The sequence below is a fragment of the Hypanus sabinus genome (genome assembly GCF_030144855.1).
Source record: "Hypanus sabinus isolate sHypSab1 chromosome X2 unlocalized genomic scaffold, sHypSab1.hap1 SUPER_X2_unloc_1, whole genome shotgun sequence".
NCBI classification, from domain to species: Eukaryota; Metazoa; Chordata; class Chondrichthyes; order Myliobatiformes; family Dasyatidae; genus Hypanus; species Hypanus sabinus.
In genome coordinates this window covers 770,477-795,798 of record NW_026778979.1, presented here as the reverse complement: position 1 = coordinate 795,798, position 25,322 = coordinate 770,477, and the positions used below count along the sequence as shown (strand labels likewise).

The 25,322-nt window shown below is 40.7% G+C and overlaps 1 protein-coding gene and 1 long non-coding RNA gene across 3 annotated transcripts in view; both read right to left on the bottom strand.

Moving 5' to 3' along the window:
• Positions 1-1,597: 1,597 nt before the first annotated feature.
• LOC132385703 (uncharacterized) lies at positions 1,598-17,339 on the bottom strand. The gene is made up of 3 exons (XR_009509234.1): positions 17,132-17,339; positions 4,212-4,363; positions 1,598-2,871 (listed from the first exon to the last, which is right to left on the bottom strand). It is a non-coding gene; the product is annotated as an uncharacterized LOC132385703 (long non-coding RNA).
• Positions 17,340-20,292: 2,953 nt separating this feature from the next.
• Positions 20,293-25,322, bottom strand: part of LOC132385691 (nuclear factor 7, ovary-like) — a 19,539-nt gene continuing 14,509 nt past the window's right edge. Inside the window, exons 6-7 of one of the 2 annotated variants that reach the window (XM_059957899.1) lie at positions 24,830-25,005; positions 20,293-23,670 (exon numbers count right to left, since the gene is read on the bottom strand). In XM_059957899.1, the coding sequence (XP_059813882.1) occupies positions 23,653-23,670; positions 24,830-25,005 (194 nt within the window). In that variant the 3' untranslated portion in view covers positions 20,293-23,652. Of the gene's footprint in view, positions 25,006-25,322 lie in introns of both variants that reach the window. The other variant, XM_059957897.1, reaches the window with a different exon arrangement.

The window sequence follows — 25,322 nt, the reverse complement described above, 5'->3', positions numbered from 1 at the left end:
GATACAATGGCTAGTTTGGCTAATCAAAACAATCATTTCATTTAACTTGCACTGCTGGTCTATAACTCATAGAAATAAGGATTCTAGACTCAGCCATTCCAAACAGTTTTATATGTTTTCACTCACACCTTTATAGGGGTTTTTAGAAAGCAGAACGACTCCAAAAGACCAGAAGGACTGTTTGAAGCGCCCTGGGTTAGTGGTGTCAGGTGCCCCGCAGGTAACACCACTGGTGGGGAATCACTGTGCAGAGTGCAATCCACTGACGACCCCAAAACAGTTTGCTGGCCCTGTTTAAGGACACCCCTAAACCTGTGTGCACTAAATCGGTCTGTACCCCTAAATCAGTGTGCAGCCCCAACACGCTGACACCCCACCTGCACATGAGATTACCCCAGAGCAAAAACAATTTCAAACCGTTTACAAAATACCTGCCTCCACCTTACAAAAACAGCAAGATCAAAGTTCAGAAATCAAACTGTTTTTATCAATAAAATAACTTTGAATGAAACAACCTTGAGATTCGTCACACCCCGAACCGACCTACACCCCCTACCTCATCATATTTGCTGACACACCCCTGAACCTGCGCTTATCCCCAAATCTGATCGCACTCCTCAGCCCAGTAACACCTCTCATACATGGAATATTATCTCAGAGCAATAATCACGTCAAACTCTTCAGTTAATGGCGGCCTCCACCTTAAACTAACAGCAAGAACAAAGTTCAAGGTGCATTTATCATTGAATTATTCAAAAATGGAACAATCTTGTGTTTTGTCTAAGTACCAATTCCGCAGACACGCCAAATCCGTGTGCACCCACATATCAGTGAGCACCTCCAAATCTATATGCACTGCCGAATCCGTGTGCACCCCAAACCCGCTGACACTCTCCACATGCACATTAGATCATCCCAGAGCAAGAATGATTTCAAACAGTTCACAAACAGCTACCCCACCCTAAAAGGTAGCAAGAACAAAGTTCAAACTTGGAAGTGTATTCATTATTAAGTATCTATAAATGTAAAAACCTCGAGATTCGTCATACCCTCAGATCCGCCAGCACTGCAAATTTGCAGTGTCGGCAGGAATTTGCAAATTTGCAAGTCTCTTCCGCCGTATGCATCGAGTGCACGACTTGCTGTATTCTTCGACCTCCAGCTTCATTAGCGGCCGCTAGAACCAATCTCTGAGCAATCGATTGGTCTTCTCAAACCCCAAATGGTCAGAGTCATCAGGAAGTGACCAACACTGTCCTCCGATACTTCTCAGGCTGAATCGGCTGAGAAGGCCGAGGCTGGTCCGAAGGCGACATGACCCGGTATAAACACCGCAGCAGAGACAAAAGAGACACAGGCCTTCAGTTAATCCGCTCTACTGGTCTATAAATGATAAAACTATGATTCTAGTCCAGGGGTGGGCAAGCTATTTGACTTGTGGGCCACAAAGGGTTCTAAAATTTGACCAGGAGCAGATGGACGGTGCGTTTTGGTAATACACCTCATAAGAGAAAATAAAATATCATGGGATATGTAGAAAACATGTGCTTTAATTTCAATTGAAAATGAACAAATGCATTACAATAAAATATCTGTCTTGAAGTCCCATGGTATTTAGCTACTTATTGAAATAACTTTTAAAACACTGAAAATTAAATGAATAAAATACAGCTTTTTAATAGTAAGTTATTATTTTAAAGCACTGAAAATTCTGTTATCCTTCAAGATATCATCATCACTCTCCTCCTGACTGTCTTTATTACAAAAACGGTAGGAGATGCAGGTCTACTTGTCCTGCTCCTTCTTATTCAATTGTCCCCTGTGCCAAAACTCAACAACGACCAGCACAAAGACAGGACAGTGACAGAGCGCCAGTTTGCGGAGCGTGTTATTTGATCTGGAGCGCATTTTTTATTTTGAGAACGTACGTGCACCTGCACACTACTCATGTCCATCACTTAACAGAAATGACATGTAACATGTAAGGCTTATTGAAAAAAAATATTTTCAAATGCATCTTTTACATAACACAACGACGAAATTTATTTTTAATTTCAGTGGGAACAGTGTTGTTGATCTCCCTTTCTAGCCAGCGCATCAAAGTCCGGATTTAGTTTTGTTGTGGCGATTCTCAGGATGGATCTGAGGTGTTGGTCAGTTAACTTGGATCTGTGGCTGGCTTTGTTGATGTTCATGACGCTGAACGCCTGTTCACACAAATAGGTCGAGCCGAACAAAGAGTAAAGCGCAAATGTGGAGTAATACGCTGCACCTCAACAAAGGTCAATGTATATAGAGTGCGTAATCTATTGGAAAAACGCCAGAATTGCGGGAAAAAAAACGTTAACAAGGTTTATTAAAATAATTTCATCAAGTTCTGCGGGCCGGATTAAAAAGCTTAACGGGCCGCATATGGCCGTACTTTGCCCATGCCTGTTCTAGTCACGGACATTTCTAATGGTTTCATTTATTGTCACTCACACTGTTACAGCGGTTTGTAGAGAGCAGAATGGCTCCAAAGACACGAGGGACCGTCTGAAATAATACGTGGGTTAATGGGGTCAGTTGACCCACACCTTGAACAGGTAACACCGCTAGTGGAAGCGGAGGTTTGAAATCGGAGTTATCCCTCTCCCAGATGAGCAACCATCCGTGGTTAACGAGCCCCATCTGCCCGGGACAACTGGTTTTAAGGCGCCAGTGGCCCTCCTTTGCCTCTTCTCCTGTCGGTGAGAACAGCTCCGCCACGTGAAGGCCAGGAGTCGGATCTGGTTGTCAGAAGCTGTTTGAAACGCGCGCCATGAAGAGCATTTGTTTAGTCGGGGGAACTCGTCCCCACTACCACCCTTCGGCTGTGACCACCTTTGCAGCCTAGAGAAAGTTATATCGGAAAGTTAAAAACAATGTTTTTGTTATGGTGCAAGTCACTGTATATTTGTATTTTTTCCCACATAAGAATGTTTTCATTCGGTTCTTTGGAAATACTTTTATTCAATACAACCTTTTGGCAGCTTTTGTACTTTTTCCATCTTGCATTAAATAAAACCCCTTGCACTAACGTGGTGGTGCGGACTGATGTCGGTTTCATTTTCAACTGGTGACCCTCGTCAGGTGCACCTCACCTGATAGCGAGGTGTGACACCCCTAAATACACATGAGATTTTCACAGAGCAAAACCCATTTCAAACAGTTCACAAATTAGCTGTCTCCACCTTCCAGAATAGCAAAAGCAAAGTTCAAAGTTCAAACTGTATTTATTAGAAAAGTACCATGAGATTTATCACACTCCAATCCGTGTGTACCCCAAATCTACAGACACACTCCAAATCTACCCACTCACCCAAATCTACAGGAACACACCCAAATCTACAGACACACCCGAAATCTACCCACACACTCAAATCTACTGACACATCCCCAGATCTACCCACACACCCAAATCTACAGGCACACTCCCAAATCTACCCACACACCCAAATCTACCCACACACCATATCTGTCTGGACAATCATATTTGATTCGGGCTTATTCGATAATACACCCATAAATTTACACACATCCCCATATCAGTGTATATCCCCATATTAGCCAAAACATCCCCAGATCCATGCCCATCACTAAATCACAAATGCAGCTCCAAATCCCAATGCATCCCACAAATCAGTGCGCACCGTCAAATCCTTATATCTGTGTGCAAACACAAATCTATCTGCTCCCTGAAATCCGTGTGCAGCCCAACCCCGCTGACACCCCCTCTTGAAAATTAGATTATCCAGAGCAAGAACAGTATCAAACAGTTCACAAAATAGTTGGCTCCACCTTACAAAAGTAGCAAGTTCAAAGTTCAAAGTTCAAAATTTATTTATCAGTAAAGTATCTGTGAATGAAACAACGCTGAGATTCATCACACCTCAAATCGACCTGGAACCCCTAATCCCCCACATTCGCTGCCACACCCCTAAGTCTGTAGACTTCCCCAAACCTGCGCGCACTCCTAAACCCACTAACACCCCACATACACATTAGATTATCCCACAGCAAGAATGCCTTCAACTTAAACTAACATTTTACGTTTCGAGATTCGTTATACCCTCAGATCCGCCGACTCAGCCAAATTTGCTTTGTGTGAGAAGCCAGAGTCTGGCCTGTGACTTCGAAGAGTATTCATTGTTAAGGTATCTATAAATGAAACAACCTGAGATTCGTCATACCCTCAGATCCGCCGACTCAGCCACATTTGCTTTGTGTGAGAAGCCAGAGTGCGGTATTAGATGGTCTCCTCTCTGAATAAAGGCCTGTGACCAGTGGAGTGCCGCAGCGATCGGTGCTGGATCCGTTGTTGTTTACCATCTATATCAACGATCTGGATGATAATATGATAAATTACATCAGAAAATTTCTGAATGCCGCCAAGACTTGGGGTGTAGTTGACAATGAAGGGGGTTTTCATGTTTTTTTTTTCAGCATGATCTGATCCAGCTGGAAGAATGGGCTGAAAAATAACAGATCGAATTCAGTGCAGACAAGAGAGAGGTGTTGCTCTTCCATTGAACCAAACAGGGTCGGTCTGACCAAGTGAACGGAAGGGCACTGAGGAGTGTAGAAGATCAAACGGATCTGGCAATACAGGTCCACAATTCATTCAAAGTGGCTTCAAAAGGATACAGATTGTTCGGAACATTGGCCTTCCTAAATCAATGTATCGATTATAGGAGATGGGATGTAACGTGAGAGATAGTGATGAGGCCTTGCTACAAGATCTGTGTTCAGTTATCGTCACCGAGCTACAGGAAAGCTGTAAATAAGGTTGACGGGGTACAGGGGAAATTTACAAGGATGCTGCCAGGTCTGGATTATCTGAGTTAAAGACAGAATAACTTAAAATTTGGGTTAGGGTTTATCCTTTTTATCCTTGCAAAATGCAAGATCGAGTGTAAATTTGATAGAGGTGTACAGAATTATGGAGGTATAAATTGGCAAGATTTTTCTGCTGACTTATGTGTTCGATGTTTGGGAGGGATCCACCCGGGATGTACCGGGCCGAATCCAATACCTTGTGTCGTTTCATCAACCCTCCCCCTTTCCTTATAAAACTGGCAACACCACCCCTCTACCAACTAACCTGTCAAGCCGAACGACAATATAATCCTGCACAGGAATAAAAACTTAAAATGTGCAGGTTTCCTGAACAGATATAACATCCGAAGAAACAGAAAATCAGAAATGAACTTCTTTAAGTCTTGACCATTATAAATCAGAGTTCTCGCATTTCATTGCAATATTTTAATCATATTATGTAAGTTGACAAGTAGACTGGGATACAGATCCCCACCCAACAAAACGTCATTTAAAGCTTCCCACAAAACACCAGTTACACCAAGAAACCTTTCTGCAGCTTTCACAGTAATTTTAATTTCCTCAGTAGGATGAGATGTCTGATCAGTACAATTCCCCACATTGGTTATAAACATCACAAATTTCATTTTATCCAGCAGTGAAGTATCTTTGGTGAGAGAACTGTGATGCCGGCATATATCCACTGACGTCACAGTCTGTTCTCTGAGTGGGATCACTTTATCCAGTTTACCTGCTCTGCTTGCTGTACTTGTCCTTGAACAGGCCCCTCTGCTCACTGTGTTGTTCTGAACCAATTGAACTGGTCACTTCATGTCTTACTAAACCAATCCCTTCTGCCTACACAAGGAACACATCCCTCCATTCGCCTCACATCCACGTGGTATTTAATAGCCTCTTTCGCCTCCACCACCACCCGATATTCACTCCAGACACCCACCACTATGGGAATGAAAAACAAAACTTGAAACGCAAGTCCCCTTTAAACAACCTGAGTCAGGTATTTGAAATCTTTGTCTTTTCCAATTGTGTTTTTTTTTTCAACAGCAGCTATGCAGAGAAAAGATACAAAATTACACTAAACTACAAAATACTTAAATAGTGCAAAAATGTCCAATGAGGATGTGTACCCCCTTTTTCCTGAAGTTCATGCCCACTGGCCTTGGACATTTCCTCCTTAGAGAAAAAAATCCCAGCTGTCCACTCTGTCTGTGTCTCTCACTTTCCTGTAAACGTCTGTCAGATCTCCCTCAGCCTCTGCCACTCCGGAGAAAATTCCCTGAGATTGTCCGGACTCAATTTATCCAGGCAGCATCCTGTTAAGCCTCTTCCACTCACCATCCAAAACCTCCGCCTTATTCCTGTCTACGAATACAATTCTCCAGATGTCATTAAACTAAAGATTTATACAACTGCAACATAACTGCCTGACAATGGAACCACTATCTCGGAGTTATGAACTCGGATTCCAAGATCCCCCTGCAGATCAACACAGTCCAATCTCGCCCCATGAATATAACAGCAACGAGATAATGCTGAGGATTTATAAGACATGAGTCAGGCCACACTTGGAAGTATTGTCAACAATGTTGGGCCCAACATTTCGGACAGGATGTGATGTCATTGGAGAGAGTCCAGAGGAGGTTCAGAAAGATGATTTCAGGAATGAAGGGGTTAAAATATGAGGTGCGTTTGGCAGCTTTGACCCTGTGCTCACTGGAACTCAGAAAAATGCGGGGGCATCTCATTGAAACCTACCGAATGTTGAAAGGCCTGGATAAGGTGGTTGTGGAGAAGGTATTTCCTGTGGTGGGGCACAGCCACAAAGTTGAGGAGCCACCTTTTCAAACAAGGGTAAGCAGCTTATTTATTTTATTAGCCAAGGTGTATTGGATCTGTGGAATGCTCTGCCACAGACTGCGGTGGAGCCCGAGTGTGTGGGTATATTCAAGGCGGAAGTTGATCGTTTCCTGATCGGTCAGGGCATCAGAGGATATGGCGGGAGGTCAGATATCCGGAATTGAGTGCGATCTGGGATCAGCCATGATGGAAAGATGGCTGACTCAATGGGCTGAATGGTGTAATTCTGTTCCTATACCTTATGGACTTAAGAACACAAGCCCCCTCCATCATGATGAATCTCCTCTGCACTCTCCCAGAATAAAACATCCTTTGTACAGAATGCTAAGCGGAACTGAACGCAACTTTTACAGAACGTTGTCAAGTCAGGCAGCATCTGTTCAGGGGAATAGAGTCGATGGTTGGGACAGAACCCCTCCCTTACCGCACTAACGCAGGCCCTTCGGCCCAACCTTTCCATGCTGTCCTCCAGTCCATTTAAACTAATCCCTCTGCCTGTCTTTGACACAGAACACAGAAATCTACAGCACATTACAGGCTCTTCAGCCCACAATGTTGTACCGACCATGTAACCTACTCTACAGACTGCCTCGGATTTCCGGAACGTATATCCCTCCATGTTTCTAAGCTCCATGAACCTATCTGAGAGTCTCTTAAAATATCCTCTTGTATCCAGGTCCACCATCGCTGCCGGCAGTGCATTCCACACACCCACCACTCTCTGTGTAAGAAACTTACCCCTGACGTTCCCTCGGTACCGACTTCCAAGCAGCTTAAAACTACGTCCCCTCGTGTTAGTCACTTCAAGCCTGGGAAAATGCCTCTGGTTATCCACACGGTCAAAGCCTCTCATCATCTTATTACAATTACTTATGTACAGGTTAGGAGGAATATAGCTTCAACATCACCTCACAGCTCTTGAACTCAATCCCACGGTTGATGAAGGGCATCACACCAGACCCCTTCCTAACAACACTGCCAACCTCCACAGCAGCTTTGAGTGTCGTATGGACATGGACCCCAAGATCTCTCTGACCCTCCACACTGCCAAGAGTCTTACCATTAATATTATATTCTGTGTTCAAATTTGACCTGCAGAAATGAACATCGGTGTTGAACTCCATCTGCCACTTCCCAGTTCAGCATCCGAGGTGAGGAAATAGATTGCTGAGCCCCAGGCTAGGATCATTATGTCCTCAGTGTCCATGGGAATAGTACCGGAGGATTGGAGGGAGGTGAATGTTGTCTCCTTGCTCAAAAAGGGTAGTAGGGATAGTCCGGATAATTATAGACCATTGAGCCTTACATCTGTGGTGGGAAGGCTGTTGGAAAAGATTCACAAAGATAGGATCTACTGGCATTTAGAGAATCATGGTCTGATCAGTGACAGTCAGCATGGCTTTCTGAAGGGCAGATCGTGTCTAACAAGCCTGATGGAGTTCTTTTAGGAGGTGACCAGGCATATAGATGAGGGTAGTGCAGCGGATGTGATCTACATGGATTTGATAAGGCTTATTCAGAAAGCATTGGACTGAAGGCATTGGATCCGGGGATGTTTGACCAGGTGGATACAGAATTGGATTGCCTGCAGAAAGCAGGGAGCTGTAGTGGAGGGAGTACATTTGAATTGGAGGGTTGCGACTAGTGGTGTCCCACAAGGATCAGTTCTGGAATCCCTACTTTTCGTGATTTTTATTAACGACCTGGATGTGGGGGTAGAAGGATGGGTTGGCAAGTTTGCAGAAGGACACAAATGTTGGTGGTGTTGTGGATATTGCAGAGGATTATCAAAGATTGCAGAGAGACATTGATAGGATGCAGGAGTGGGCTGAGAATTGGCAGATAGAGTTCAACCTGGACAAGTGTGAGGTGGTACACTTTGGAAAGACAAACTCCAAGGCAGAGTACAAAGTAAATGATAGGATACTTGGAAGTATGGCCAGAGGGATCTGGGGCTACGTCCACAGATCCCTGAAAGTTGCCTCACAGGTAAACAGAGTATTTAAGAAAGCTTATGGGGTGTTGGCTTTCATAAGTCGAGGAACAGAGTTTAAGAGTCGCGATGTAATGATGCAGCTCTATAAAACTCTGGTTGGGCCACACTGGGAGTACTCTGTCCAGTTCTGTTCACCTCACTATAAGAAGGATTTGGAAGCATTGGAAAGGGTACAGAGGAGATTTACCAGAATGCTGCCTTTGTTTAGAGATTATGGATTATGATCAGAGATTAAGGGAGCTAGGGCTTTACTCTCTGGAGAGAAGGAGGATGAGAGGAGAAATGATAGAGGTATAGTTGATATTATGGGGAATAGATAGAGTGGACAGCCAGCTCCTCTTCCCCAGGGCACCACTGCTCAATTCAAGAGGACATGGCTTTAAGGTAAGGGGAGGGAAGTTCAAGGGGGATATTAGAGGAAGATTTTATTCTCAGAGATTGGTTGTTGTGTGGAATGTACTGCCCGACTCAGTGGTGGAGGCAGATACACTAGTGAAGTTTAAGAGACTACTCGACAGATATATGGAGGAATTTAAGCTTAGGGAGGAAGATTTTAAGGGTCGGCATAAAATTGTGGGCCGAAGGGCCTGTACTGTGCTGTATTGTTCTATGTTCTATCTATTTCTCGCTGGAATCTCTCTTTTAGTTTAATTGTTTATTGAAGGCACGACACAGTACAGAAAACGTAATGCATTACATTTTCCTCCATTTTGCTTTGATACCTTACCCCAAAACACCACAACGTCATCAGTGGGGCCTTCTGGGAGTTGTAGTCATTGGTCCTCGCTCTCTCCCTGTCAAAGCATGTTTCGTCAGCCACCACAGACGTCCCCGAAACAGACCCACCGAGGCGCGAAGGGGAATCACACCCGTCCTTGTGGGCGCCGAGGCCGGCGACACCGACAGAAGCGACTCGCTGATCTCCGCCATTGCGATGGAGCGGAAGAGGAGGGGCTGATCATTGGCCGATTTCCTCCAGCCTATCGTAGCTCGGACTTTACACTGACCCCTGCTGTCATTGGCTGTAGTGCCTGTCGGTCAAATGGGAACTCAGAGGGTGATTAGTTTATGTGAACGTCAGTCAGCCTTCCTGTCTTTATGAGTTTGGATTTGGATTTATAACGGGACAGGAAGCAAATTGGGAGAAATGTGAGTTTTTATGTGATGGTGCATCAGTCTCCGAGTTACATTATCAATAAAAGGGCAAAGGCCGTGGTGAGGAATTAGGTGATTTACTGGAGGTTATATGGAGATAATATTGGAAGGGATATCAAACTTGGAATTGTTTGGGATGACTTAGAAAATGGGGGGATTTGTGGGGATCATAATATTCCAGTGTTGATTATTGAGGGCAAAATGATTGTTACTGAAACAGGGAAGGTTGTGTTACTGGCTGGGTCATTTGATGAGATTCATAATCAGGATAATTTAAGTGAAGAAGTTAAACAATGTAGGGATATGTTTTTTCAGTGAATACCCTGATGTGCTGAAAGTCAGCTGTAGCAATGATAGTATCACCGATGGAGAGATTTCTTTGTATTAATTTAAGAAGTCTATTAATAACGCAGGTCCGGTGTCCCAGGAAAGAGTGATATTTGAAATTGTAATTGTATATAATTCTCTTTTGTGAAAATATTAAATGTTTGAATTGTGCATTTACTTTCCTCATGGAAAATGGAAATAGTAGTGCCTGTTCTAAAACTTGGCTGATCCCCATTTGATCCTTCTAGTTAAGGGCCTATATCGTGAATGTCTCATTTATGTAAACTTATGGAATGTATGGTAATCAAGCGCTTGAGTTATATTTTGGAAAGAGTGGTGATAAAGTGTTTTATTAGAGTGGATTTTGGAAGTGTGAAATGACATTAGATTCAGTTTTAGGTTTGGAAGATGATATTCGGAAAGCACAATTAAATAAAGATGTTGTAATAGCAGTATTTCTTGATACTGAAAAGGGAAATGATATGGAAGAAAGGACTTTTGATTAAATTAGGAGTAAGGGGGACATTTTTTTTGTATGGACTGTCCAAGTAACGGTCGGCATGTTTGTGTCTATGAGATAGAGAATGGAATCCTACCCCCGCCATTGGAGAACTTCTTCAGTGGGACATGTCTCTCCTGCTGTTCCCACATCCGTCAGCCACCTCTGTTAAGCCGTCATCCCCAGAGTAACGTCCCGATACAAATGTACACGACAGTCATATGAAGCAAGGTTAGCAGAGCTGGGACCTTTTTCTTTGGAGCGTAGAATGAGAGGGGACTTGATAGAGATCTAGAAGATTATGAGAGGCATAGATAGGGTGGATAGTCAGTACCTGTTTCCCAGGGCACCAATAGCAAACACCAGAGGGTGCAGGTACAACATTAATGGATGCAGGTTCAGGGGAGATATCAGGGGTAAGTTTTTTACACACAGGGTTGTGAGTGTCTGGAATGACTTTCCAGGGATGGTGGTGGAGGCTAAAACATTAGGGGTATTTAAGAACCTGTTGGAGAGGCACATGGATTAAAGACAATTATAGGGTTAAGTGGTAGTGTGGGTTTAGTACGTTTTTTTAGGATTATATGGGTCGGCACAACGTGAAGGGCTGAAGGGCCTGTTCTGTGCTGTCGTGTTCTATGGTCCTATGCCACAGAATGAAGTTTTCTAATTAGATACAAGGCATAATTAAGCACAGTGTTGGCAATTCTAAGTCGTGTCAATATCATTCCTTCCTTTCCTGTTTTAAGCCCTTCTTCCAAAAACCCAACTTGTTTATGTATTCTGTAAAGGCATCAGTCCTTGTGGCAATTTTACTACAGATCTTGCCATAAGTCCTGAATTCTTAACCCTACCATCCCCTTAGCTTCTGATTTGCAAAGTGGACTGTCTATATCCTTAGTTGAACTTCTAACAGGTTTTGTTGCTGAACAGTCAACTCCATCATTTCCCTCAACAGTGCGATGTGCAGGGCCCATAAGGTGCAGACATATGAACCGAACTTTGTATATGAAATAATGCTTGATGAGTTTCCAACAGTCAATCTGACCTACTGCTAGAATGTCCTGTTCTAAGGCTAATCGAAACCGAAAGGGAATCTGAACAAATTACAAGTTTGCAAGGACCAATTTCCTCCACATACAGTAACCCTAAAATCAAAGCAAAGAATTCTGCTCCATAGACCCACAAATGGCTGGTAAGTGTTTTGCTTATCATTGCCTGCAACTCAGGCACACACACAAAATGAAAACAGACACACCAACATTCCCAGTTAAATTTTGTTTTAATCCATCTGTAAAAATGCTGACCGTATGATAATAACTTTCATTAATATACTCGTGAACCAACAGACTCTCAGGCAGAACAGAATCCAGTTGTGTAACCTAAGGTTTACTACAGTCGTTGGAAAAAACAACAAAGTGGGGTTACCAAGAAAGCTACAGTGGGACAAATTGTATCATCTAATACACCCATATTCCCAGAGTGATAAGAACGCAGTCACCCTGAACTAAAAGCATTCTTCTTGTGATGTTCCCCACCACCCTTTAGCACATGATGTTAAATCCAATTTGTTAACATCAACTTCCACCTCTGTCCCTGTAAGGGCAATTGTCCCAGTTCAACCAGTAAAGCCGAATCAGGGGATGACCTGACTTAACCAGAACACAATCATAAAGCACAAAATGTATCACACCCAAAAATCATAAAGTTGAAGAGGAAGGTGATCTATAAACCACAAACATAATGAAGAACAGATCCAATTAAACAAACGAGATTGGTCAACAAATATTTTCATGTAACACCTCAGAATATTCAGAGAGATAACAAAAAGTATTTAAAGTTTATTTACATTTATCTATTATTTTCTGATCCGGTGCTTCCATGTCAGCTAATTATCCGTCCACATGCCTGGAAGTCTTACCACTGACACCTTTTAAAGAGTTTGACCATATCATTTCCAATCAAATACAGGTCTGCTAATCCTGTTTGTAAAACAAATAACTTATGTTTTTGCTACTGAAAGCTCAAATCCCATCTATTCGCCATCTGTTCGACCTTACTAATTGCTAAAACATCCTATATACAGTAAAAGTGAAATTTCTACCTCTAATCCATAAACCTCCATCATCTGCATATAGGGATTTACAGAATAAAAAACCTGTGTCAGAGGAAAATATTATTAATTATAATATAAAATAATAAATACTGCCTGAGGGATCCCAGTCTCTATCTCATAACAACCTGAATATAACTTTCCCACCCATACCTGACACAACCATTCAATTAAAACAACTCAAAGCCCCTCCAACCTCATTTCCACAATTTCCTAAAAATTCTTTCCTTCCATAAATACCATTTTCCTTTTGAAAAGTAAAAATACTGCTGTTACAACATCTATATTTAACTGGCTTTACTAATACTATCTTTCAAATATAAAAATGAATTCAAGGTCATACTTGCCCATCCAGACCTTTACAAGACATACAAATAAAAAAATCAGAAAAAATTGTACAAAAGCCCTCTCAATTGCATTTCCAAATATTAATCAAAAGTCCATCCTTCAATAAATATTATTTGCCTTTTCAATATCAAAAAAAATCTATTACATCTTTATTTAACTGTACTTTCCTAATATGATCATCCAAACTCAAACTGATTCCAATGTTATTTAAGGCAGAGATTGCTAGGTATCTGAGTAGCCAGGGTATCAAAGGTCATGGTGAGAAGGTGGGGGAGTGGGACTAAATGGGAGAATGGATCAGCTCATGATAAAATGGCAGAGCAGACTCGACGGGCCGAATGACCGACTTCTGCTCCTTTGTCTTATGGTCTTATTCTACCATTCCAAATTCCCCTCTGATAAAACGAGAAATTACCTCTTTTATCGAAAATATAGTTCAAACACTTAATTACCATACATTCCACAAGTTTACACAAATGAGCCTTTAAAGAACTACTACAACCATTTTCCATAAGAAAAGTAGATGGCCAAACCTCCAAATATGATTCAGAAAGTTAAAATCTTCACAAAAGAAAATTACACACATACCTGTTGAATCAAGATTTTCTACAAGTTCAGGATACATTTTATTCCCATTCACAACTCTATACTCTGCCCCTTTCCTTATAAAACTGACAACACCACCCCTCTACCAACTAACCTGTCGAGCCAAACGACAATATAATCCTGCACAGGAACAAAATTTAAAATGTGCTGGTTTCCTGAACAGATATAACATCGGAAGAATCTGACAAATCAGAAATAAACTGCTGAAAGTGTTGGCCATGTAAAATCAGGCTTCTTGCATTTCACTTCAATATTTCAATCCCATTACATATCTTCACAAGTAGACTGGGATGCAGAAACCCCCACAACTCAGAGCTTCATTTACAGCTTCCCACAGAACACTAGTTACACCAAGATACCTTTCTGCAGCTTTCACAATAATTTTAATTTCCTCAGTAGGATGAGATGTCTGAGCAGGACAATTCACCCGATTGGTTATAAACATCAGAAACTTCATTTTATCCAGCAGTGAAGTATCTTTGGTGAGAGAACTGTGATGACGACATATATCCACTGACGTCACAGTCTGTTCTCTGAGTGGGATCACTTTATCCAGTTTACCTGCTCTGCTTGCTGTACTTGTCCTTGAACAGGCCCTTCTGCTCACTGGGTTGTTCTGAACCAATTGAACTGGTCACTTCATGCCTTACTAAACCAATCCCTTCTGCCAACACAAGGAGCACATCCCTCCATTCTCCTCTCATCCACGTGGTATCTAATAGCCTCTTTCGCCTCCACCACCACCCGATATTCACTCCAGACACCCACCACTCTGGGAATGAAAAACAAAACTTGAACCGCAAATCTTCTTTAAACATCCTGAGTCAGGTTTTTAACATCATTGTCTTTTCTAATTGTTTTTGTTTTCAACAGCAGCTATGCAAAGAAAAGATACAAAATGCACTAAATTACAAAATACCTCAATACTGCAAAAAGTCCAATGAGAATGTGTTCCCCCTTTCTCCTGAAGTTCATGCCCTCTGGCATTGGACATTTCCTCCTTAGAGAAAAAATCCCGGCTGTCCACTCTGTCTGTGTCTCTCACATTCCTGTAAACGTCTGTCAGACCTCCCTCAGCCTCTGCCACTCCGGAGAAAATTCCCCGAGATTGTCCGGTCTCACTTTATCCAGGCAGCATCCTGTTAAGCCGCTTCCACTCACCATCCAAAACCTCCGCCTTATTCCTGTCTTCGAATGCAATTCTCCGGATGTAATTAAACTGGAGATTTATACAACTGCAACATAACTGCCTGACAATGGAACCACTATCTGGGAGTTATGAAAATGGATTCCAAGTCTCTTAAAATATCCTATTGTATACACCTCCACCACCGCTGCTGGCAGTGCACTGCATGCACCCACCACTCTTTGTGTAAGAAACTTACCCTGACATTCCCTCGGTACCGACTTCCAAGCAGCTTAAAACTACGTCCCCTCGTGTTAGTCACTTCAAGCCTGGGAAAATGCCTCTGGTTATCCACATGGTCAAAGCCTCTCATGATCTTATTACAATTACTTATGTACAGGTTAGGAGAAATATCGCTTCAACATCACCTCACAGCTCTTGAACTCAATCCCACGGTTGATGAAGGCCATCACACCAGACCCCTTCCTAACAACACTGCCAACCTCCACAGCAGCTTTGAGTGTCGTATGGACATGGACCCCAAGATCTCTCTGACTCTCCACACTGCCAAGAGTCCTACCATTAATATTATATTCTGTGTTCAAATTTGACCTGCAGAAATGAATCTCTTCATCTGTGTTGAACTCCCTCTGCCACTTCCCAGTTCTGCATCCAAGGCGAGGAAATAGATTGATGAGCCTCCGGCTAGGATCATTATGTCCTCATTGTCAACGGAAATGGTCGCAGAGGATTGGAGGGAGGTGAATGTTGTCCCCTTGTTCAAAAAGGTTAGCAGGGATAGTCCGGATAATTATAGACCATTGAGCCTTATATCTGTGGTGGGAAAGCTGTTGGAAAAGATTCACACAGATAGGATTTGTTGGCATTTAGAGAATCATGGTCTGATCAGTGACAGTCAGCATGGCTTTCTGAAGGGCAGATTGTGTCTACCAAGCCTGATGGAGTTCTTTTAGGAGGTGACCAGGCATATAGATGAGGGTCGTGCAGTGGATGTGATCTGCATGGATTTTAGTAATGCATTTGATTAGGGTCCAAACGGTAGGCTTATTCAGAAAGTCAGAAGGCATTGGATCCAGGGATGTTTGACCAGGTGGATTGAGAATTGGCTTGCCTGCAGAAAGCAGAGAGTTGTGGTGGAGGAAGTACATTCGGATTGGAGGGTTGTGTCTAGTGGTGTCCCACAAGGATCAGTTCTGGGACCCCTACTTTTCGTGATTTTTATTAGCAGCCTGGATGTGGGGGCAGAAGGATGGGCTGGCAAGATCGCAGAAGACACAAAGTTTGGTGGTGTTGTGGATAGTGCAGAGGATTGTCAAAGATTGCAGAGAGACATTGATCGGATGCAGGAGTGGCTGAGAAGAGGCAGATAGAGTTCAACCTGGAGAAGTGTGAGCTGGTACACATTGGAAGGACAAACTCCAAGGCAGAGTACAAAGTAAATGGCAGGATACTTGGCAGTGTGGAGAAGCAGAAGGCTCTGGGGCTACATGTCCACAGATCCCTGAAAGTTGCTTCACAGGTAGACAGAGTAGTTAAGAAAGCTTATGGGGTGTTAGCTTTCATAAGTCGAGGGACAGAGTTTAAGAGTTGCAAAGTAATGTTGCAGCTCTACAAAACTCTGGTTGGGCCACACTTGGAGTACTCTGTCCAGGTCTGGTCACCTCACTATAAGAAGGATGTGGAAGCACTGGAAAGGGTACAGAGGAGATTTACCAGAATGCTGCCTGGTTTAGAGAGTATGGATTATGATCAGAGATTAAGGGACCTCGGGCTTTACTCTCTGGAGAGAAGGAGGATGAGAGAAGAAATGATAGAGGTATAGTTGATATTAAGGGGAATAGATAGAGTGGACAGCCAGTGCCTCTTCCCCAGGGCACCACTGCTCAATACAAGAGGACATGGCTTTAAAGTAAGGAGAGGGAAGTTCAAGGGGGATATTAGAGGATGATTTTATACTCAGAGAGTGGTTGGTGCGTGGAATGCACTGCCCGAGTCAGTGGTGGAGGCAGATACACTGGTGAAGTTTAAGAGACTACTAGACAGATATATGGAGGAATTTCAGCTTGGGGAAGCATAGTTTAAGGGTCGGCACAACATTGTGGGCCGAAGGGCCTGTACTGTGCGGTATTGTTCTATCTATTTCTCGCTCGAATCTCTCTTTTAATTTAATTTTTTACAGAAAACGTAAAGCATTACATTTTCCTCCCTTTTGCTTTGATACCTTACCCCTGAACAACACCACAACGTCATCAGTGGGGCCTTCTGGGAGTTGTAGTCATTGTCCTCGCTCGCTCCCTGTCAAAGCATGTTTCGTCAGCCACCACAGCCGTCACCGAAACAGACCCACCGAGGCGCGAAGGGGAATCACACCCGTCCTTGTGGGCGCCGAGGCCGGCGACACCGACAGAAGCGACTCGCTGATCTCCGCCATGGCGACGGAGCGGAAGAGGAGGGGCTAATTATGGGCCGATTTCCTTCAGCCTATCGTAGCTCAGACCTAACACTGACGCCTGCTGTCATTGGCTGTAGTTCCTGTCGCTCAAATGGGAACTCGGAGGGTGATTAGTTTATGTGAACGTCAGTCAGCCTTCCTGTCTTTGAGTTTGGATTTGGATTCATAACGGGACAGGAAGCAAATTGGGAGAAATGTGAGTTTTTATGTGATGGTGCATCAGTCTCCGAGCGACATTATCACCAATAAAAGGGCCAAGGCCGTGGTGAGGAAGTAGGTGATTTACTGGAGGTTATATGGAGATATTATTGGAAGGGATATCAAACTTGGAATTGTTTGGGATATGATTTAGAAAATGGGGGGATTTGTGGGGATCATAATATTCCAGTGTTGATTAATGAGGGCAAAATGATTGTTACTGAAACAGGGAAGGTTGTGTTACTGGCTGGGTCATTTGCAGAGATTCATAATCAGGATAATTTAAGTGAAGAAGTTAAACAATGGAGGGATATGTTTTTCAGTGAATACCCTGATGTGCTGGAAGTCTGCTGTAGCAATGATAGTATCACTGTTGGAGAGATTTCTTTGTATGAATTTAAGAAGTCTATTAATAATGCAGGTCAGGTGACCCCAGGAAAGAGTGATATTTGAAATGTTTGAATTGTGCATCTACTTTCCTCATGGAAAATGGAAATAGTAGTGCCTATTCTAAAACCTGGCAGATCCCCATTTGATCCTTCTAGTTTAGGGGCCCATATCGTGAATGTCTCATTTATGTAAACTGATGGAATGTATGGTAATCAAGCACTTGAGTTATATCTTGGAAAGAGTAGTGATAAAGTGTTTTATTGGAGTGGATTTTGGAAGAATGAAATGACATCAGATTCAGTTTTAGGTTTGGAAGATGACATTCGGAAAACAGAATTAAATAAAGATGTTGTAATAGCAGTATTTCTAAATGATATGGAAGGAAGGAGTTTTGATTCAATTATGGAAATTGGGAGTGAGGGGTAATTGTATAGTTTTTCAGAGTTTTTTTTTATTTGGACGGACTGTGCAAGGACGGGACGGCATGTTATGTTTGTGTTTCTATGAGACAGAGAATGAGATCCCACAAGGCAGTATTTGTAGCCCTTCATTATTTAATATTATGATTAACGATATTTTCTCTGAGATAGGAAAATGGGATTCCCTGGGTAAATCACAATAGACAGATGATGTAGCTTTATGGATTTGAGGTATTAACTGCAATTTACAATTAATAGGTCAAACAGTGGGCAGATTGATGAGGATTGTAAGCTTTCAGTCGTTAAAACACATTGCGTGGTTTACAACCAGCATTAATAGACTTGCACTTGATTTTAAATTATATGATTAATGTCTTGAGGAAGTGTCAGTGGTAAGATTTCTCAGTATGTGGATGGATAATAAGCTGACGTGGAAGCACCTATCAGTAAAGTAATTGATAAATGTAAAGGAGCTTTAAATCTCCTCAGGCATCTATGTGGGTATTCTTGGGTGCAACATGATCATCTTTGTTGACCAATTATATTTGTTTAATTTGATCTGTTCTTGATTATGTCTGTGTGGCTAATGGATCAGCTTCATCCTAAAATTAAAAAAAAAATGTTTGTGATACAATTACAGACTTTCAGATTGTTTTCTAGTGCAGTAATGTTGTCTCCTGTTTTGGCTTTGCTGATTGCAATGGGACAATTGCCCTCAAAGTAGCAGAGGTTCAAGTTGATGTCAACATACTGGATTAATTTGCGGGGGCAAGGAAATGATCATCCTGTTAAAGGTGCGCTGGAGGACGGTTGGGGACATCACAAGAAGAGTGTTTTTTTGTTTCGGGTGGCTGTGTTCTTTCCACGCTGGGAATACGGGTGTATTTGATGATGCAATATGTCCCACTGTAGCTTTCTCTGTAACCCCACCTTGTTTTTTCCACTGACTTCAGTTGATTTTAGGTTACACGATCGGTTTCAGTTCTGCCCGAGAGTCTGTTGGTTCATCAGTATATTAATGAAAGTTATTATCATACAGCATCTATTTTTACAGATGAATCAAAAGATAAGTTAACTGGGGATGTTGGTGTGGCTGTTTTTGTGTGACTGAATTGCAGGTAATGATAAAGAAATGACTTATAGCCATTTATCAGCATAGGAAGCAGAATTCTTTCCCAACAGTTTAGGCTTACAGTGGGGGGAGGAAATTGGTCCTTATAATTTGCTCAGAATATATTTCGGTTTTGATGAGTCTTAAACAGGTCATTCTGGCAGTAGGTCAGATTGACTGTTGGAAACTTGTCAAACGGTATTTCATATATAAAGTTTGATTTATATGTCTGCACATTATGGGCCCTGCACATCAGACTGTTGAGGGAAATGATGATGTTGACTGTTTAGCACCATAAGCTGTTAAATATTAAGCTGTGGATATAGACTTGCCACTTAGCAAATTAGAAGCTAAAATTAGGGGCTTATGGCAAGACGTAGGATAATGGACGTAAAGACAGACACCTTTACAGAATACATAAACTTGTTGGGTTTACAGAAGAAGGGCTTAAAACAAGTGAAGGAATGATATTCACATGACAGAAATATCCACACTATGCTTAATTATGCCTTGTAACTAATTGGAAAACTTCATTGTGTCATTTAATAAAAGCTATTAAATTGTGGGACTGACTTTAAATCAATTCACAGTTTGAGCTGGAAAAGGCATGTAATAATTATGTTAAACGTAAGGAAATGACATAAAGGGTAGCAAAGGTGAGTGGGCTGTTGGATTACTGAGATGCTCTTTTTATTTATTTATTATTTTTTTAGAAAATTACAAAGAATATATGTAATGAAAAATTAGTAAGAAAAAGAAAAATAATATTAGTCCTCCTCCCCCTCCCCACCTTAACCCTTATCTAAAGAAAGAAATAAAGAACAAAAAGATTGCCTCGATATTGGAGGATACCCGCATGCTCCATGGAGTTCAAAATAATTTTAATATTTATTCTTACTTTCCCCAATTACATTATAATTTTATCTTCAAAGGACCTATATATTTAATCCTATCTTTTGTAGGTATGGGAGCCAAATTTTGAAAAATATATCATATTCATTTCTTAGATTATATGTAATTTTTTCAAGTGGAATACAACTATATATTTCATTATTCCAATGATCCATAGTTAAATATAACTCAGATTTCCAAGTAATTCTGAGAACTTTTTTAGCTACTGCCAATCAATATTTATAATTTTTTTCTGATACATATTCAATTTAATTTTCGGTATTGTCCCTTCAATATCTCCTAATAAAAATAATATTGGACTATTTGGGAGTTGAACTCCAGTACTTTGTTCCAATAAAAGTCAGATATATCGAAAATGGTTGAATTTTAAAACAAGACCAAGTAGAATGTAAAAAAGTACCAATTTCTTGATTACATCGAAAGCATTGGTCAGACATATTTGAATTTAATCTATTTATTTTCTATGGTGTTATATATAATTGATGTAAAAATTATATTGTATTAATCTAATTTGAACATTTATTGTATTTATCATACTATCAGAACATAATCTTGACCAACTTTTTCCAACAATTTTAACATTCAAATCAGTTTCCCATTTTTGTCTTGATTAATGAATTCCAGATTCAGTCTGTTTTTGAATCAAATTGTACATACAAGATGTAATTTTTTAAATTTTTCCTTTTTGAATTAATATTTCTATTTCACTAAGTTTTGGCATCAACATTGTTTGACCCAGCTTTTCTCGTAATTGTCCTTTAATTGAAAATAAGAGAAAAGAGTGTTGTTTGATATTTTATATTTATTTTTTCATTGATCAAACGACATCAATATACCTCCTTCAAAACAATTACGTATATATTTAATCCCCTTTTGGAACCAATTATGTAAAAGTTTATTATCCATTGTAAAAGGAATAAGCCTATTTTGAATTAAAGTTTATTTTTGCTAATAAAGATTATCTTATCGTCCATATTTACCTTATTCCATAAATCATTCAAGTGTCTTAATATAGGAGATTCTTTTTTTTCCCATATCAATTTGGATTCCCATTTATATGTAAAATCTTCTGGTATGTTTTCTCATATCTTATCTAATTTTATTCTAATCCATGCCGGTTTTTTTTTTCATCAAAAAAAGATGCAATAAATCTAAGTTGATTTGCTTTATCATAATTCTTAAAATTTGGAAGTTGTAACCCTCCTAAATCAAATTTACATCTCAATTTTTCCAATGATATTCTTGACATCTTTCCTTTCCAAAGAAATTTCCTTACATATTTATTTAGTTCTTGAAAAAAGTTTGGAATATATATTGCAATCTATGGAATATATTCATTTTTACAGCATTAACTCTACCTATTAATGTTATTGGTAACATCAACCATTTATCAAGATCCTCTTATTTTTTTTTAATAATGGCAAATAATTTTGTTTATATAAATTTTTTACATCATTGTCAACTCTGATACCTGAATATTTTATCCCAATTATTGACCATCGAAATTGAGTTACTAATCGACATTGATTATAATTTCCTTTTGTAAGGGGTAAAATTTCACTTTTATCCCAATTTAATTTATACCCTGATACTTTCCCGTATTCTTCCAATTTAAAAGATAATCTTTGCAAAGATTGTAATGGGTTTGTTAAATAAATCAAAACATCATCAGCAAATAAATTAATCTTATATTCTTCTTGATTAACTCTAAAACTGCCAATATCTGCATCTGTTCTAATTAATTCAGCTAATGGTTCTTTTGCCAATACAAATAAAGCAGGTGATAACGGGCAGCCTTGTCCAGTTGACCTCGTTAAGCAAAATGGTGTTGAAATCTGAGCATTTGTAACTACTTTAGCTTGAGGATTAGTATTTAAGGTTTTAATCCATTGTATAAAAGATTTTCCTAGCTCATATTTTTCCAATACCTGAAACAAAAAATCCCATTCCAATCTATCAAATGCTTTTTCTGCATCCAAAGCAAATGCCACACTCATTTCCTCTCTTTTTTGTGCCAGATGAATTATACTAAGTAACCAGGTTAGATTATCCATTGATTGTCTGTTTTTAACAAAATCTGTTTGATCCATATGTATTAATTTTGGTAAATATTTAGATATTCTATTAGATACAATTTTTGCTATTATCTTATAATCTGTATTCAACAAAGAAATAGGCCTATATGATGTTGGTTTTAGAGGATCTCTTTTTTTGGCAATACAGTTATGATCGCTGTTAAAAAAGATTGTGGGAGTTTATGCATTCTTTCCACTTGGTATATTAATTCCATAAAGGGAGGAATTAATATATCTTTAAATTTTTTTATAAAATTCTGGAGGAAAACCATCTTCTTCTGGGGATTTGTTACTCTGAAGTGATCCGAAAGCTTCTTCAACCTCCTTTTAATGTAAAGGGCATATCTAATCCTTTCTGTTCTTCCAAATTAAATTTTGGAAGGGTTATTTGTGATAAAAATTTATCCATCTCAGTAATCTTATTTTGTGATTCTGATTGATATAGTTCAGTATAAAAAAAATAAAGTTTCATTAATTTCTAAAGGTTTATCAGCAACCTTATTTACACTTGTTCTAATTGCATTTATTGTTTTTAAAGCCTGTTCTGTTTTCAACTGCCAAGCAAGAATTTTATGTGATCTTTCACCTAATTCGTAATATTTCTGTTTATTTCTCATAATTACTTTTTCTGTACGATATGTCTGGAGTGTATTATATTGTAGTTTTTTATTAACAAGTTGTCTTTGTTTTTCTTCTGTCATATATCTTTGAGATTCTTTTTCTAACTTTATGATATCTTTTCCCAATTTTCCTTCTTAATTTTAGATGTATAACTTATAATCTGACCCCTTAAATATGCTTTCATCGCTTCCTATAATACAATTTTATCCTCAACTGAATGTAAATTTGTATCCAAAAAAAATTGAATCTGTTTTTTCATAAAATCACAAAAATCTTGACGTTTTAATAAAATTGTATTAAATCTCCATCTAAGCTTTATGTCTATTTGAATAAAATGAATAATCTCTTTCTCTTGGATTAATTTTTCTCCATATATCAATCAGGTTTAAATCTTTCATTAATGATAAAGTTAGTTTTATTACTTTTAATTTTGTAACAACTTTATTTGACCTATCCAAAACTGGATCTAAACAAAAATTAAAATCTCCGCCTATTATCATTTGCGTCAGCCAAGTTCAAAAAATCTTCTTGTATGAATTTTGCATCATTTTCATTTGGTGCATAAATGTTCATAAAAGGCCATAATTCTGAAAAAATTTGACAATGTATAATCACATATCTCCCCACAGAAACAATTATTACATTTTGTATTTTAATTGGTAAAGATTTATTAACCGAAATTGCAACTCCTCTCGATTTTGAATTAAATGAAGTTGCTATAACATTTCCAACGCAATCTCTATTTAATTTCTTATGCCTGTGAACTTACTGAACACATCCTTGCCAGAAAAAAAACATCCCAATTCACTCTTCCTAGATCCTTTTCCATTTCCACAAAATTGGCCGATCTCCAGTTTTACCGGAACATTAAGCTGCCAGTTCTGCCCCTAAGCCTCACTAATAGCAGTAATGACGTTATCCCACGTGTCAACCCAAGCCCTAAACTCATCTGTTTTACCGACAATACTCCGTGCATTGAAATAGATGTTCCTGAGAATATGTATATCATCCGCTTTTTTATCATTTCCGTTTATACATGCAGTCCTCTCATGTTCCTTATCCTCCTGCACCTCACTATCTGCTCTGACACTCTGGTTCCCCTCCCTCTGCAAATCTAGATTAAATTCTCCGGAGCAGCACTGGCAAATCTACCCGCAAGAATGTTATTCCCCCCCCCCCCTCCCGCCCAGTTCAGGGGCAAACCGTCCCGTCGGAACAGGCCCCACCTTCCCGGGAACAAAGCCCAATTGACCAGAAACATGAAGCCCTCCCTCCTGCACCATCCCCTGAGCCACGTATTTAGCTGCACTCTCCGCACATTTATATTTACAGGGACTTTACTCCTGACGCCGGTCCCGGGACCCGACCCGTTTACAGACCCGGAGCGGAACCGGAGCAGATTCTCAGCCACTGGTTTTCATCCCAGGTCTCGAAGAAAGGATAAAGTTTCCCCGTGAATTTATTCCCAGTGAAGGTGTGGAGATGGGACTTGGTCTCCGCGTTGTAAAATGAAACTGTCCCGGACTCGTAACTGAGATAAACTCCCACCCTCCCGGGGATGGGACCGGCAGCGAGACGGGACTCGGGGGAGGGGCGACCGAACACGTCACAATCCCGATGTAACACGTCATCATCCCGCCTGATGACCCAGAATCCGGTGTCCGGACTCAGACTGACCCCTCCCTCCCTCTCCACAGACTCTGCGGCGACTCCCAGACCCCAGTCCCGAATCCCCGTCACCTCCACCTCCCAGTAATGTTTCCCCGATGTGAATCCCTCCGATCCCAGCACACAAGGCCAGTCTGTGAATCTCTTCCCGGTGTCAGGGAGATCCCTCCAGGTCCGGGTCCATCTCACACTCTTCCGATCCTCAGACACCTCGAGCAGCAGATTCGCCGTTTCCTCATCCAGGGTGACAGAGACTGGGGGGAGAAGCAGAGAATTAGAGAGTCCCCGGGGATCGGGGGGAGACTCGGACAGCGCGGTCCCGGGGATCGGGGGAGACTCTGTCCTAAATGGACATCCCTATAGTCGGAGGCTGTGCTCACCGTTCTCGACCCACCCACATCCTCCCAACATCAACTCTCTCCAGACAGGTGTCAGAGAGATCTGGCGAGACCCTTCATCAGGACCTGTGCAGCTTGGATTACCAGCATCTGTAGATTTTCTTGTGTTTGATTTTTAAAGCAGGAGTTATTTTATCATGAGCTGATCCATTTTCCCATTCTCCCATTTAGTT